Below are 17867 nucleotides of genomic sequence, written 5' to 3' on the forward strand. Positions count from 1 at the left end.
TAATTTCCTGCCTATCTAAAGTTTTTTAATCTATCCTCAACAGGAAGATTCTTAAACATCTGTCACTGCACATCCTTCTATCTGATCGCCAGTATGGGTTCCGTCAAGGCCGCTCTACTGGTGATCTTCTGGCTTTCCTTACTGAGTCTTGGTCATTCTCTTTTGGAGATTTTGGTGAAACTTTTGCTGTTTCCTTGGACATATCAAAAGCTTTTGATAGAGTCTAGCACAAAGCTTTGATTTCCAAACTACCCTCCTATGGCTTCTATCCTTCTCTATGTAACTTCATCTCAAGTTTCATTTTTGACCGTTCTATTGCTGCTGTGGTAGACGGTCGCTGTTGTCCTAAATCTATTAACAGTGGTGTTCCTCAGGGTTCTGTCCTGTCACCCACTCTCTTCTTATTATTCATTAATGATCTTCTAAACCAAACTTCTTGTCCTATCCACTCCTACACTGATGATACCACCCTGTACTTTTCCACGTCTTTTCATAGACGTCCAAGCCTTCAGGAGGTAAACATTTCACGCAGGGAAGCCACAGAATGCTTGACTTCTGATCTTTCTAAAATTTCTGATTGGGGCAGAGCAAACTTGGCATTGTTCAATGCCTCAAAAACTCAATTCCTCCATCTATCAACTCGACACAACCTTCCAGACAACTATCCCCTCTTCTTCAATGACACTCAACTGTCCCCGTCTTCTACACAGAACATCCTTCGTCTGTCCTTTACTTATAATCTGAACTGGAAACTTCACATCTCATATCTAGCTAAAACAGCTTCTATGAAGTAAGGCATTCTGAGACGTCTCCACCAGTTTTTCTCACCCCCCAGCTGCTAACTCTGTACAAGGGCCTTATCCGTCCATGTATGGAGTATGCTTCACATGTCTGGGGGGGTTCCACTCATATTGTTCTTCTAGACAGGGGGAATCAAAAGCTTTTCGTCTCATCAACTCCTCTCCTCTAACTGACTGTCTTCAGCCTCTCTCTCACCACCGCAATGTTGCATCTCTAGCTGTCTTCTACCGCTATTTTCATACTAACTGCTCTTCTGATCTCGCTAACTGCATGCTTCCCCTCCTCCTACGGCTTTGCTGCACAAGACTTTCTTCTTTCTCTCACCCCTATTCTGTCCACCTCTCTAACACAAAAGTTAACCAGTATTCTCAATCATTCATCCCTTTCTCTGGTAAACTCTGGAACTCCCTGCCTGCTTCTGTATTTCCACCTTCCTATGACTTGAATTCCTTCAAGAGGGAGGTTTCAAGACAATTATTCATCAATTTTTGACTACTGCTTTGACCCTTTTATGGGACTGGCATTTCAGTGGGCATTTTTTTTATTGGATTTTTGTTGCCCTTGGCCAGTGTCCTTCCTACATAAAAAAAAAAAAAATAATAATATTAATACCTAAACCTATGACATTAGTAAGACCCATCATAAAATCAGGCAAATTTAAAACAAAGATAACAGCAGTGGTGATCCCAGACATGAACACCAATTTAACCATCAAAAGTTATAAGGAGATTGCTGACTTTCTAAAAGCAAAAGCTATAAAATTAGTAGATCAAAACATAACATCAGATAGAGTGGGTACAATTCAGCTAATAATAGGTTCAGACTATTATGGGAAATTTGTAGGGAAAACATTAAAGAAATATGGTGTTCAAATGCTCACAACAGCTGGCAGTAATCTTATGGTAGGACCACTGTTACCTGTTAAAGATGTACTACCAACTCAAAGAGCCAACCCCATCTTTGTAACACCAATCTAGTCTTTACTAGTGGCCCGAATTGGAGCCCAAATTATCCCTAATGAGCTACCTGACATAATAGAAGAAAGGAATGAACCTATACATAAGTTATGGGACTTGGACACTATGGGAATAAATCCTAACACTTCAAGTATCAAAGAGCAAATGACCCAAGACTACTTTAACCAAACAGCACAATACAAGGACAACCAGTATTGGGTCAGATTGCCTCAGAAAATAAATTCACCATCCTTACCAACCAATTATATCAATACCAAGGGTCAATTAAATAACTTGTGGACTAAACTAAAGAGAAATAAAACCATGCTGGAACAATATGATAATCTTATAGGGAATCAAACTGCAAGTAACTTCATAAAGAGGATAGAGGAACATGTAAATCATAATACTGGCCATTACCTCCCTCATTATGCGATAAAGAAAAACTCTGTCTCTATAAGACTGATTTTCAATTGCAGCTGACAAGCAATCAAGGGAGCAATAGTCTGAATGATTGTTTGTATACAGAATCCAACCTAAATGAAAACCTACCTGATGTGCTGGTGAAATTCCATTTAAAACTCTGCACCCTAGTAGCTAACATCTCAAAAGCATTCCTAAGAATAGACTTAAAGGAAGAAGACAGAGACTTGACAAAATTCTTATGGCCAAGAGATCTGAGAATAGTCCCTTGGATGTGTAAAGGTTTAAATCCGTCATCTTTGGCTCATTTTTGGCAAATTTTTGTTATGTTCGACCTTAAATCATCATTTTAACAAAGCTGGTTGTTCTGAAGATCATGAATTTTATATGGACAACTTACAAATAACAGTGAACACAGAGGAAGTGGTGACTTTATATGAAAACGGAAACAAAAGAACATTTAACCGCTAACATGCCTATGCATTTAGAAAAAGCGACTCAATAATCTTGCAAAACCTTTTAAAGGAATGACTTAATTCAGAATTATCCATAGGATAATGAAAGGTGAAAAGATGAAAGGTGAAAGATGATAGAATAAGTCTACAGCAGCCTTAATACCCTGAACAAAATTTAACTAAAAAATTCTTACTAAGCCAAATCTCTCTCTTATTTGATCCCCTGAGTATAATAAGCCCTATAACAATAAGAGGGAAAATGTTAATACAAGAGGCTTGGAAGGAAAAAATTAGTTAACATACAGTCCTACATAGGTCAATCTAAATCAAAATGACAATGCACAACTTCACATCTGTGACACATCTTCAAAGGCATACGGCAAGCAGCGTACTCAGTCACAGATAATCATAGTGAGTTGATAATGTCAAAGCCACAAGTTGCACTGATGAAAACCCAAACCTCGCCCCAATTAGAATTAATGGCAGTAGAAATGGGTACTCAGTTAGCTAAGTATTAAGTGGAAACAACCACAAAGAATCAGCCTGGGAGTAAAGAGATAAACCCACTCTTTAGGCAATTAGTAATATGGACTGACAGTGAAATCTGCCTTCACTGGATTAATAAAAATTAAAACAAGAATCCATATGTGAAAAATAGGGTGGAAAAAATACTGTCAACAAAAGGGGACCACCATATTCCTACTAAAGAAAATCTGGCAGATCTCATAACCCAGGGGCCAAACTGGCTAACCCAGAAACAAAATTGGCCCATACAAAAATCATAAAAACAGACAGTAGTTAACATAGAAGCAGCTCAACCTCAGGCTAACCATCTGCCTAATCTGGCAACTGACCTAAAGAAATACTCATCTTTCAGTAAAATAATGAATGTAACCAAAAGAGTATTTCAATTCATCACTTAGAAGTCAGGTAAAGCAATGCTATATGACCTAAAATTTTGGATCAAACAGCAATGGCATGAATTCTATGTAGACATCCATAAGGCACTAGGTGAAAGATCCAAAACTAAGATAAAACTAATAAAGAATCTTTGGCTAGATCTGGATGAAGAGCAAATCATAAGGTGCCAGGGTAGAAGAAAATATGTTGAACTACCATATGAGACTCAACATCCTATTCTGCTACCAAAAGCATATATACCTCACCAAACTAATCATAATGGAAGCTCATAAAATAACTTTACATAGGAGAATGGGGGGACACTCTAGCTCAAGTTAGGAAAAATTACTGGATACCTAAAGGACTTCAAATAGTAAAAAACTCCTTGAAGGAGTGTAATATATGCCAACATTATAAGGCAAGACCCTTGACATATCCAGAACCCCCAAGTCTACCTCCAGAAAGAGGAAGCCTAGGTAGACCCTTCGAAGTCATGAGTGTAGATTACACAGGTGCTCTGATAATAACAGGTGAGGGTGACATCCCAAAGAAGGTCTATATATGTTTATTCACTTGTGCCAGGACAAGAGCTATCCATCTAGAAGAGGCTGAAGACCTTAGTTCAGAGACCTTCCTGCAGTTGTTTAGAATCTTTGCAACAAGGCATTCCAGTTCCCGCCTAATCATAAATGATAATGCTACTAACTTCTTAGGAACAGCTCTCTTTATTCAAGAAATTATAAATGATCCAAAGGTGCAACAAATATTAAGCAATAGGCAATGTCATTGGAAGTTCATCACACCAAGGGCACCTTGGCAGAATGGATTCACAGAAAGAATGATAGGGCTAGTCAAAAACTGCCTAAAGACACTACACTGATCTAAATTAAATCTTGAAGAATTAAGAATTGAGACCGGAATCAATAACTGACCTCTAACTTACTTAGATGACACTTCAGTACATCTGGAGGCAATAACACCATCTCATCTTTCATATGGAAGATGAATCATTGTAACAGACAAAAGTAGAATTATGATGAAGATGATGATGATGATGAGAGAGAGAGAGAGAGAGAGAGAGAGAGAGAGAGAGAGAGAGAGAGAGAGAGAGAGAGAGAGAGAGAGAGAGGAACAAAGGAAGAAAGATCATTATAACAGACAATAGTAAGATTACAATGACTCAGAGAGAGAGAGAGAGAGAGAGAGAGAGAGAGAGAGAGAGAGAGAGAGAGAGGAACAAAGGAAGAAAGATCATTATAACAGACAATAGTAAGATTACAATGACTCAGAGAGAGAGAGAGAGAGAGAGAGAGAGAGAGAGAGAGAGAGAGAGAGAGAGAGAGAGAGAGAGAGAGAGAGAGAGAGAGAGAGAGAGAGAGAGAGAGAGAGAGAGAGAGAGAGAGAGAGAGAGAGAGAGAGAGAGAGAGCTCCAAGTTAGGTGAGATTTGTTGTATGTATATGTGTGATGCTGACAGTAGGTAAATGTGACCAATACTTGTCAGTGCACGACGAAACTCAGAGCGATAATGCACAAAACTCAGGATGGTAAGAATTTAGGATTAGACACAAAACTCAGGCAGGTACTGTGTGTATTTGTTGTCATCTCAAATTTAGTAGTGCAAATGTGCTCATTTTGATGTTTTTTTCTATTGTGGAATTTTTTATATTATTTTCTGGTTTCCTGGAAGCAATTAATTTTTTTCCCATAAGTTCTTCAGTCACCATAATGCACATTTGCTATAATGAAAGCTACATTGGAACGAATCATGTTCACCGTCATGTACCTTATTGTACTTTCATTTATATATTTGAGTCTCAAAACAAGAGAAAAATGTTAAATATCTATGTAATTTCTTTGTAATTAATCCCGTTAGGCATGAGGTTACACAAATTTCTCAAAAGCTTCCAGAAAAGTGTATGAACTTAAGGAAGGTTGGGAACCACTGCCCTAATTTGAAGAGGCAAAATTTAGATCTAAAGCTGCAAATGTTGCAGAAGAAATAATTGTGGCAAGTGTTCAGACACACAGATTTATGCTATGAAGAGTGTAAAGGGAAGGAAAAAAAGGTGCATTCATTATCACTGAATATTTTTATATAGAGGTGAGAGAGAGAGAGAGAGAGAGAGAGAGAGAGAGAGAGAGAGAGAGAGAGAGAGAGAGAGAGAGAGAGAGAGAGAGAGAGAGAGAGAGAGAGAGAGAGAGAGAGAGAGAGAGAGAGAGAGAGAGAGAGAGAGAGAGAGAGAGAGAGATTCACCTTAATAATTGTTGATCTCCTGCCAATTCACCGATCCTCTTGTTAACCCGGGAAACACATATGAGGTCAGCAACAGAGAGGAAGGAGAGAATGTGCACAATTATTTCCACCGGAAGATGATCCATCATCACTCCAAGCCTGGCTGAGCGATGGCATCTGCAGCGGAAAGGCAATCCCTGTAGAAGGTATATTTTTCTTACTGGATCCAGCAATATTACAGACAAAGAAGACATACAGTATTTTCTGGCATATGCAAGTGCATCAGCAATGCAAAATAAATTGATCAATTTTACTTGCAGGATGTGGTTAAAGGAAAATAAGGTATCAGTTGAGGCTTATTGTGATTACAAGACTCAGTGAGATGATACGAATATAAAATATATTAATACAAACTACAATGATCTGTAACTCATATACAGTAGAATCTCTAAACACAAACTGAATTCATTCAAGCAGGAAATTCATATACTGAAAATTCATATTCAAATGCATTTTCTTATAAAAAAATAAAGGAAAAAAATTTGTTTCAACCTCACCTATAATGTGCACAATATTCACAATCACAGTAATTTTCAGCATGAGAGAAGGATTACTCCTAATAACTAATACTGCTAAAACCATTAGAAGGTAAAATATCAATGAAATATAAATAATAAAGACAATAAATAATGAAGGAGGTTGACCAGTGAAATGTTCCTGTGAGATGAGTCTCATGTTTCCCAATCTCTTCACTGCAATGGTGGGGAGACCCTCGTCCTCCTGCCAGGGACAGTCAGCTTTTCTCCTAGCACTGCAGCAGGCAAAGAAAGAGCAGGAAAAAAAAAAACCTGTAGTGATGCAAGTCACAACACCACAGGGAAGACACATCACACATGTGGCAGCAAGGAGTGAGGTGGTTGGACTGCTGGAACACAGCACTCTACTCTCAGACATGGGGCATTTGCTATGGGCTTAGTTTCCAGTGATCACTGGCTGTTTTAATGTAGGGGTCAGTTAACACTCCCAAAGTTCTCTGGAGATAAACATTCTAAAACTGCCTAGTGTGATACATCTTGATGTACTGTACTTATATGTTATGAAACATAGATTCTATGTGTCTATGCTAATAGTATCCATGGGATCTGGTGATGCACACTCTACAGAACAGTTACTAAAAGCTAAATACTTGTAATTAGGCTCTCAGTGTTTTCACATTTATTTCTAGTCTCCTGTTACATATTTAGGTTGAAATATTTTTTATTGATTTCTACAGGGACTAATGGTTTTCTAGCAAATTCCTAAAAGAGTTGAGAAAGTATTATTTATGCTGACAGAAAATTGTGATGGCCAAAACCAAGTGAAGACAAAAGGACAGGCAGATACCAGACACACCAACTTCTCCAAAACACCCAAAAAAACTCAAGGCAGGATATATGAGTTTGTAGTGCTGTTATAAAAACCCCAGTCTATACAGGTGTTGTAGCTGATTGCACAAACATATCAAGAAAGAAGAACCAAGGTGTGAAAGGATGGGATGTATTTCCAACGAAGAAAGTGGCAACTCAGAGAAGACATTGGGAGACATGATATAAACAGACAAGCAACAACTAATGGAAGACGCTAGGAGACACGATGTAAACAAAGTCTTCACCAGTGTCCTGCTAAGATTTGACATCAAAACATGGTTGTTTCATCAATATGTGCCAGGATTTATATATTGGTATGTTAACTGTACAACTTAAATGGATAAAGTCCCAAAATCCGAAATAATGTGCATAGTATTTAGCTTGTTTTGGCACATTTCTTATTCTCTGCTTGATCATGGTGGCTAAAAATGTTCCTAATATTTTATTAGTTTGATAACACAAACAATGTAAAGATTTTTTCCAGTTGATTGTCTATTATATGTAAAATTCAGCTGGCAGGTGAATCTGGCAGTTTTTCCAGATCATACCAAACCAATTCCTAAATAGTATTCAGGAAATAAATTCACATATTCCCATTTCTTTTCTACACATCATATGGACAGGCTGTGGTGGCACATTTACATTTGGAAGAAAATTCGTGTTCAGGATTAAAAATATATTCAGATGTCATTGGGATTCACAAAAATTTGAGTTCAGAGGATCTACTGTACAATATCTGAAAGACAAGTTATTTTGGTTCTGTCAATTAGATAGTGAGGAATAGTAGATTCTATATTAAGGCCTGCAATAAAAATCATTTCTTGGATTCAGATTTGTGCTCGTCCTGCAGGTAACACAAGCAAATCCTGCCTAAGCCACTATGGGCTGGGGGTCAACTATTACAACTTCCAAGGCACTTGCAAAATCTTTAACAGGTAAATCATGTCATAATTCACTCTACCAATAAGAGTGTGGTAAAATCTTATTCATCAAGCAATTATGACACCTTTAATGGTGTCAAAACATGATAAAACTTAAAGAAAGTTATCAAAAAAAAGAAATACCACAACTTCTAGTTTATGGTCTCAGCTGCCAGATATCAGTAGCATCATTCTCCTAGTAGAAAATATGTGGACAAATTTAAAACTTGCAATTTATGAAAACTTTTCTATATACTTATGATCAATGTACTTTTTTTAATTATTTTCTGTATGTTAGATATTATATATATACTATATATACTAATCAGTATGATAACTGCGAGTTCTTGCCTATGTTTACTTCAGCCATATATGGAAGTTTTTCAGTTTTCTTCTTGAATCAGATTTATAGTCTGCTGCAGCACACACAAACATAGTCATCATCTCCCCCCATTTTCTTATTGCTGACAATCTGCACTCACCAGCCAATGAACATAATAATGCATCTGGTAGTGTGACAGGATTCTGCCGAAGGATGCCACCGTTTCATAATGCATGCCATTATTTCAACAGTCACTGACATTGATATGTTTTCTTTACATTACTTGGCCAAAGCACATAAGGTATTCAAGTTATGAGCAAGATACGTTCCAGAAGGCTGTTCATGAGTTGTTTTGGTCGTAACTTGTCATTGTAATTTTTTGGTACAAAAAAAAAAAGGTATCACATGTTCTGAAAACAATGTAATGCTTACTTACTTGATACTTGATACCATGAGAGAGAAAGAGAGAGAGAGAGAGAGAGAGAGAGAGAGAGAGAGAGAGAGAGAGAGAGAGAGAGAGAGAGAGAGAGAGAGAGAGAGAGAGAGAGAGAGAGAGAGAGAGAGAGAGAGAGAACACCTTGCCTTATGGGCAGGGTTGGCATTAAAAACCCACCTAAAAAAAAAAAATCCTATGTGGGTTTTTTTGAGTTTTTTTTTAAATATTTTACATATCAAAATTTATTTCTATATCATATTGATAAATAAGGTCTATATATATATACATATATGTAAAAAATATAAAAGCACTCAAGCATGCCCTGTTCATCTTCTGTATAAATACAAGTTAACACAGGCTTTGTCCAACCAGACCAACCTATACCACCATGACCTAAACAACTGTCTGTTCTTCATTAATAGAAAGTGTCAAAATCTTTCAAGATCTAATTCCCCTTGTGACTTCTGGCACCTAGCCAAGAACATCTCCAATAACTTTCCTTCTTCACCTTTCCCTCCTTTATTTCAACCTGATGGAACCACTGCCATCTCATCTATTTCTAAAGCTGAACTCTTCACTCAAACTTTTGCTAAAAACTCTACCTTGGACAATTCAGGGCTTGTTATTCCCTCTTCACCCTCTGATTACTTTATGCTAATTATTAAAATTCTTGTCAATGATGTTTTCCATGACCTTGCTGGCCTTAGTCCTCAGAAGGCTTGTGGACCTGATGGGGTCCCTCCTATTGTTCTCCAAAACTGTGCCTCTGTGCTTGCAACTTGCCTATGGTCTGACCAATTTGAACTGAGCATTTAGGCGTTGTCCTTTCCGGGGATTCCCCAGAATGCAGTACTGCCAAACCTTGTACTGGGCCAATCATCAGATTAGAGTCTATATGTTGCTGATAACCTCTCTCTCTCTCTCTCTCTCTCTCTCTCTCTCTCTCTCTCTCTCTCTCTCTCTCTCTCTCTGCATATACAATCTAAATTTCATGCAAATTTATTTCTATCACAGACCTATACTTGCCTGTGAATCATTAGAATTTGAGAAAATATCTGCCTGTCAGTCAGTCAAGCTGCCTCTCTCTCTCTCTCTCTCTCTCTCTCTCTCTCTCTCTCTCTCTCTCTCTCTCTCTCTCTCTCTCTCTCTCTCTCTCTCTCTCTCTCTCTCTCTTTCAGGATATACACACCTTTATTTATATAATCAATTACAATGGCTGTTGGAAAGCATAAGATAGGTTTGTCTACCTATTTATGGACTTACAAGTGGGTGTAGCTCAAGTCCAGCAGGTGTGGCCCCAGTTTATGAGATGCACACTCTCTCTCTCTCTCTCTCTCTCTCTCTCTCTCTCTCTCTCTCTCTCTCTCTCTCTCTCTCTCTCTCTCATGCATATTTTTTTCCTTTCTCACTGTCTCCTTCTCAGGCTAAACACACCTTTATTCATGTAATTTCTTAAGATGGCTGACTGAAAACATGACAGATTTGTTTACCTATTTATGGAATTAATGTGATGGAGCAGACTTTCTACACCATGCAGCACAACACTCCCGTCTCTATGCCTCTCAGAGGCTGACTGATTGAGCTCCATATGCCGTGGAATCTCGAGCCAGACTCACTGCAATGCAGTACAATAGTTTTTAAATCAAATAAAAATTTTAAACTAGCGTCTCAAAATAAACTACTACAGGGCCTGTGTCCTGCAGCATTGGGTAGTCCTTTGCTATGCTGCTGTACTGCATGGGTAGTGGCGAAGCGGCATACTAGGTAAATATAGTGCATAACATTTAATTTGAACTTTTGGTTAGCAAAGAGAACAATATCAAGAGCACAATTTCACTTTGCAATTAGACTATTTGTATCTCTGAACATTCGTAACTTGTTACCTCATAACTCAGACACCCTCTGTATAGTTTCTTGGTGCAAGCATTGTCTTTTCTGCAAGAAATGGCTGTTTTAATGTGTGTATGAGGGTTCTTGAAGGGGATATCTTACATGACCTAAATGTTGTAGTATTTACTCAGTGAAGATATATTTCTACCATTATTATAATCATATACTCTGATGAAAATTTCATTTAAGTATAGCCTCAACTCATTAATGAAAGAAAATAAAAAAGACAATCATTGCTTACTCTTAACACTTTGCCAACAATCCTGAAAGATGACACTAAGAACACCTGGCAGCTGAGACCATAAACTACATGTCATGATATCTCTAATTGTTTATGCATTGTTTTTCATCTCATAAATTTTCTCTTCTTCATAGCCCTCCTCAATACCTCATTTTTAACATTGTTAAGCACTGAAAATGAATAAAGACTTATTTGTAACAGGTTTCATTCTACAAAAAGGTCAAAACAACCCAAAAAACATTTGAAGGAAAAATGCATAAAATAATAAGTGAAATGGGATAATGAACCAAAGGAAATATGGACCTAAAAGCCTGCAAGATAAGACCATACTTAATACATACAATGCTCACATAAAATGCAAAAATACCCTTCCCAGACATGGATCCCCTACAGACATCTGAAATTTAAAGTTACATCTATTTATAAATTTAACAGCCTAGTACTCAAGGTGATAATATCATTAACATGATATAGATAATAATAATACAGTGCCTAGGGGAATGTACTTTACTGAAATAATAGCATAACTTCCAGTCTCCTGTCATTTTTACATGAAAATTAAATGTAATATGCAACAGAAACATGGCAGAACATAGTGAGTCACCTCAGTAAACACATTTATGTAGAATTGTCACATGTCACAGAAATGGAGGTGAGCAAGATCTGAAAAAATCAACTGCAAGTATTGATTGTGTGATGATGTGTGTGTGCATGTGTGGGTATACATCAAGATTCTTGTCCATGGAACTGCAGCATTTCTTACCTGTCTCATCAGATAGATCCTTTCATTCTGATTATTTTCAACCACATCTATATGCAATGAAAAATTATTATAATGCCACTAGCAATTTCTAAAATCTTATCCACACTCCACCTGAACTACTGCCTATAGCTCCATACCACCCTGCTTGACATTAAATCAACTCTCCATTCAGTGATGCTGCATGTATTTGTATGTTCGTGTCACACTGCAGTGTGACAGTGCACTGGCACGAAATAAGTCACAATGGTTGGTTTCTTCGAATGAAGTCAATGCCATGGGCCAATAAAAAATACTTGATTAATTCATACAATTACAGCATTTTATTTCATCAGATAAGGAAAACTCAGCCTGAATCTGAATCACTCTAAGGAAGATGTCTGTGTGCATTGAATGTACTTATTGGTAAGTGCGACTATTGCTTGATTTTATGAAAATACTCAAGATTCCCGGACTTTTTACATGAACAGTATTTTGCCAAGAGTGTGAGGTGCCATGGTGACTGTAGCTCAGGGGTGGGCAACCTTTTTGAGAGTGCGTGCCAAAATCAGCCAAGTCTTTGACACAAACTTTTTCCACATGCCAACCTTTTTTTTTTTTTTTGAGAACATATCTGATATCTCTTAAGACTTAAGTATTTAAAGAACTTTTTAAATGAAAAAAAAAATAATAAATTACCTCAGAGCAGTAAAAACACAGTATCATAAAAAGAGAAAATATGTTTAACCTTCAGAACTACATTTCAACAACCTTGAACCTTTTTGTGGCTTTAATAATAAATATTAGATAAAACTAGACAAAGAGAACTTGTTGACTCCTTTTATATACTGTCAGTGAGACTTCTGCTGCTGCATCACTGATGACAGATTTTATATCGGGTTTAAATTTAGTAACCTCAAGAGATATGCATGCACTACTAGTTTCATCCGTCATGCTACTCCTATTATGAGACTTTTACAAAGTTCATCAATGAGAACAAAGATTTGCAAGCATATGTAAATGAAAACATGGTTAGTAATGCTGTTGCAAGGTTTTTTAGACAGACATAATTTTCTGGAATAGTATTCCAAGTCCTTAATACTTCATTTTCCATATTTCTCTTTGTTACTCCCATCTCTAAGCTCTCCTTTTCAATATTTTCCAAGTCAATTCTAAGGTCAACAAATTTCTGCTTCCAAACTGAGCAACTCTGAAATTCAATTAACTGCATTTCAAAATCATCCATGTCTATCCATGAAAATATTTGTAAGTTTAGTTCATCCATTTTGATGCTGTCTGGAAACTTAATGAATTTTACAGTCTCTTCCAATTCTCTGAATTTGGCAAATCTTGTAGAGAACTGTCGAACTATTGACTCAATAATGTTTACAAACAGCTTTTGAAGACAATTGTGGTCTGTTCTGTCATCTTTTTTAGAGATCTTTGATGTCCCTTTTTAGGTTTGGAAAGTATCTGAATCTCTCATTATCTACATCCCTCTTAAAAACTTCAAGTTTCATTTCAAAAGCCTTTATGTAACCAAACATAACATCAAGTGTCTTACCAGAGCCCTGTAACTTAATATTCAATTAATTTAAATGCTCACAAAAATCTGCAAAAAACATCAGTTTACAAACCCACACAATGTCAAACAATTCATGGTAAGATACTTGTTGGTCATTCAAATAGAGCTTTATTTCATCTAAGCATTCAACAAATCATTTCAGAACCAAGCCTCGGCTAAGCCAATGAACATGGTTGTACTTTTTCAGTCCTTTATACACGGGATCTACCTCATCGAGTAGAATTTGAAATTGTCTTTTATTTAAAGGCCGACCAGAAATGTAATTAACAACCTTGGTAACTGTTTGCATCACTTCCTGCAGTTCCTTTGGGCCAGCTTTTGCATATAAAGCCTCCTCATGTATGATGCAATGAAAACCAATCAGTGGATGACCAACATTTTTTGCAAACAAATTTACAAATCCTACCTTCTCACCAGTCATGTTTGGGGCACCATCTGTTGTGGCGGATACTACTTTTGCAATGTCAATTTGTCGAGTAGATAATTCGTTCACAACAGTTTTACATATTTCAGCCCCGGTAGTACACTCAGGTAGTGATGCAAGATCAACCAACTCTTCACATACTTCAACACCCCTACAAAATCAAGAAATTATGGCTAACCTAGCTGATGATGTAATGTCCATACTTTCATCAACACAAATAGAAAAAAACTTGAATGAAGACAAATCTTTTGTCAATTGTTCAGCTGTATTCCTTTCCAACTTAAGTATCCTATCCTTAACTGTTTTCCTACTCACAGACAAATCTTTAATGCGCTGAATAATCTTTTCCTTTTCCGAAAAGTCATCAAAAAGGAAAGGTGCACATTCTAGCCAAGCTTCTTTAATATACTCCCCATCACTGAGAGGCATTCCATGTTGAGCAATAACTTTTGAAATTTCAAAACTACCAGCAACTAAGTTGAAACTGGGTCTACCTGAAATAAAGTTCATAAAAATTTCAGCCTGTTTCTTTGTCTTGCTCAGTTCACGGAAAATTAATTATCTTTGTTCTTCCTCAGTTTTATTAAGTTCTTGTGAACACTTTCAAAATGTCTCTTTACAGAATAAGTTCTACAAACAACTGTCAGAACAGAAAATGCATAATGCTCTTTTATCCTTCTTAATCATGTCAAACTTTTCAGTCCAATATATATATATATATATATATATATATATATATATATATATATATATATATATATATATATATATATATATATATATATATATATATATATATATATATATATATATATCAAAGGGCAGGTGTGCTGCCAAAATATTAATTGTTTCTTAGTGTGCCGTCATGCTAAACAGTTTGAAAACCACTGCCTTAGTGGGAGGTCCAGTGGGAGTCCAGGAGGGCAAATCCTCCCCCAACTAGTGTTTTAGACAGATTCACTACCTCTCCACTGTTCTTTGTTTAGATGATGATACTTTCCCAGTTGATGATGATGCTTGCCACTGCTGGATCAGATAAGGAGCTTGGTGTGTTGGTAGTATGGAGGACCAGTAGAGAGCTTGGTATTTGTGGTAGCTTGGAGGTCGTGGCTAGTAAGATGATATTGTCGATATTGTCAATGTGTGCAAGTAAAAGACACGTAAAATGAGAGTTCTTCTTGATTTAATAATAGGTAGAATGTACACACTTGATACAAGACAAGAAAGATGATTATATACGTGACAAATGATTGTTCTCTCTCTCTGAGGTGATATGAACTTCTGCACATAATGATGACTGAGCAGCGTCTCTCAAGACTGTGACTGAGCAGAACTGAGTGAGAGACCAAGACTGACTGCTCATGACTGGAACTGAGACTGAACTCTGACTGGGACTGACTGAGCTTGAGACAACCATGTGGGCTATATCTATCTAAGCTAAGCTCACATTTTAGGTTTTGGGGTGAAGAAATGACCAATGAAATGCCAGGAAATGAGGTGAAAGGACCAATGGGAGAGCTCATTGTTTTAGCCAATGACCAGCAAGGGAAGGACTCAGAAGCAAACGCAAGGTCTTTTCCCTATGGACTGGAAGTGGGTGTGAAATTCTCTTGATAGGTAGAGGAAGAGAAAGGTTAAAAATAGAATAGACTGGCTGGCCAAGGGCACACATGAGCTGAATATGAACACACACATGTGGGATGGATACATGAAATGATGAATATAGATATAAATAATAACTGTTAAGACTAGGTCAGACACTAGGTCAGGTTAGGTAGAGTCAGGTTAGGTTACATGTCCATAATCCTTACATGGCAGCAATCCCCTATTGAGATGAGGGCATGATTTTCACTTGTGGCAGTGATCATCAATAAAAGCAAGGTTTTCCGCACACCACAATTTGAAGTATGGCATCCCATTTTCACTCAATAGGCTCTGGAGACACCTGGAAACTATATCTCGCTCACTGACGACTCCTTCCCCCAGTACATACAGACATAAGTCATGATCTCATGAGCGATGGAGGAGGTATCTGGCAGCTCCAGTGATTCATCAGGTGGAGCAGGTGGATCAATTGGATCTGCTCTGCCTTTGCATCCATAAAACACTAACTTTAATGACTTTATTTGTGATTCTTCTTCTGACAGTGATTATATACCCACAGATAGGAGGCAATAGACACCTACCGAAACGATAATTACTCCCAGTGAGGTCTAAAGCACTGTTCAGGGGGTGCTGTGAACTTATCATTAAACCCAGCTGTGACCTCACTGAATGTTTCCCTTTGTGTCTCACAACACAAGGGGGCAGTCACAGCCTGTCCTCTAAAGACAACTCTCTTCCTAAACACAAAACTACAAGCACCTAATAACACACACACACCCTTCACTCAAAAATTTTAAAATCATCATGGTGACTCCTACACCAGCCTCGGAGTCCCCATCTGGGGAGGGGACCATAAATGTCCCCAGGTCGGACTGCCTTTCTGTCGACAACCCTAAGTGTCTCGACACCCCCCTCAACTTTTTCTTCATTAACTTCTGCAACATTCGCGGTCTAAGATCTAATTTTCAATCTGTAGAACACCACCTCTCCTCTTCTAAACCTCATCTTCTTTTCCTCACTGAAACTCAAGTGTCTGAGGCAACTGACAGTAGCCCCTTTTCTGTTCCCTCCTACTTTCTCTATCCTCATTTTCGATCCAAAGCTGGATGCTGCGTTTATGTGTGCAATGACTTAACCTGCTCTCGTGCCCATGCTCTTGAATCTTCCGAGTTTTCCACCACCTGCCTACGACTACAGAGTCACTCTCATACTAAATTTATCTGTGCTGTATACCTCTAACCTAACTCCTCTGACTATAAGAAATTCTTTGACTACTTAACTTCCAAAGTGGAGCACATTCTGACCCTCTTCCCTTCTGCAGAAATCTCCATTCTTGGAGACTTCAATGTTCACCTGCAGCTTTGGCTTTCCTCTCCCTTTACTGACCATCCTGGTGAACTAGCCTACAACTTTGCTATCCTCCATGACCTAGAGCAATTGGTGCAACACCCTACTCGTATTCCTGACCGTCTTGGAGATACGCCCAACATTCTTGACCTTTTCCTGACCTATAATCCTTCTGCTTATGCTGTCACCCTTTCTTCTCCATTGGGCTCTCCGATCACAATCTCATATCTTTATCTTGTCCTATCACTCCAATCCCTCCTCAGGAACCCCCTAAGCGAAGGTGCCTCTGGTGTTTTGCCTCTGCTAGTTGGGGGGACCTGAGGAGGTATTTTGCTGATTTTCCTTGGAATAACTACTGCTTCCGTGTCAGAGACCCGTCTTTGTGTGCTGAGCGCATAACAGAGGTGATAGTGTCTGGCATGGAGGCATACATTCCTCACTCTTTTTCTCGTCCAAAACCTTCTAAACCTTGGTTTAACACAACTTGTTCTCGTGCTATACATGATAGAGAGGTGGCCCACAAAAGGTACTTAAGCCTTCCATCACCAGAATCTCATGCACTTTATATTTCTGCCCAGAACCATGCCAAGTCTGTTCTCCAACTAGCCAAAAACTCCTTCATTAACAGAAAATGTCAAAACCTTTCAAGATCTAACTCCCCTCGTGATTTCTGGCATCTAGCCAAAAATATCTCCAATAACTTTGCTTCTTCTTCTTTCCCTCCTCTATTTCAACCAGATGGCACCACTGATATCACATCTATTTCTAAAGCTGAACTCTTTGCTCAAACCTTTGCTAAAAACACTACCTCGGACGATTCTGGGCTTGTTCCTCCCTCTCCTCCACCCTCTGACTACTTCATGCCACCTATTAAAATTCTTCACAATGATGTTTTCCATGCCCTCGCTGGCCTAAACCCTCGGAAGGCTTATGGATCTGATGGGGTCCCTCCTATTGTTCTCCGAAACTGTGCCTCCGTGCTTGCACCTTGCCTAGTCAAACTCTTTCAGCTCTGTCTGTCAACATCTACCTTTCCTTCTTGCTGGAAGTTTGCCTACATTCAACCTGTTCCTAAAAAGGGTGACCGTTCTAATCCCTCTAACTACCGTCCTATTGCTTTAATTTCCTGCCTATCTAAAGTTTTTGAATCTATCCTCAACAGGAAGATTCTTAAACATCTATC

General features: G+C 38.0%; 1 protein-coding gene across 9 annotated transcripts in view; it reads right to left on the reverse strand.

Annotated features, from left to right (window-relative positions):
* The window catches only part of LOC135115173 (uncharacterized), a 156340-nt gene that overhangs the window by 128766 nt on the left and 9707 nt on the right, over positions 1–17867 (reverse strand). For 7 of the 9 annotated variants that reach the window (XR_010275839.1, XM_064031664.1, XM_064031660.1 and 4 more), the window contains one exon: positions 5791–5946. Coding sequence is in view for 8 of the 9 variants with exons in the window: in XM_064031664.1 (XP_063887734.1) it covers positions 5791–5918 (128 nt within the window). In the remaining variant the exon portion in view is untranslated. Of the gene's footprint in view, positions 1–5790; positions 5967–17867 lie in introns of all 9 variants that reach the window. The other 2 variants (XM_064031663.1, XM_064031662.1) reach the window with 1 other exon arrangement.

This window comes from Scylla paramamosain, chromosome 29 (genome assembly GCF_035594125.1).
Source record: "Scylla paramamosain isolate STU-SP2022 chromosome 29, ASM3559412v1, whole genome shotgun sequence".
NCBI classification, from domain to species: domain Eukaryota; kingdom Metazoa; phylum Arthropoda; class Malacostraca; order Decapoda; family Portunidae; genus Scylla; species Scylla paramamosain.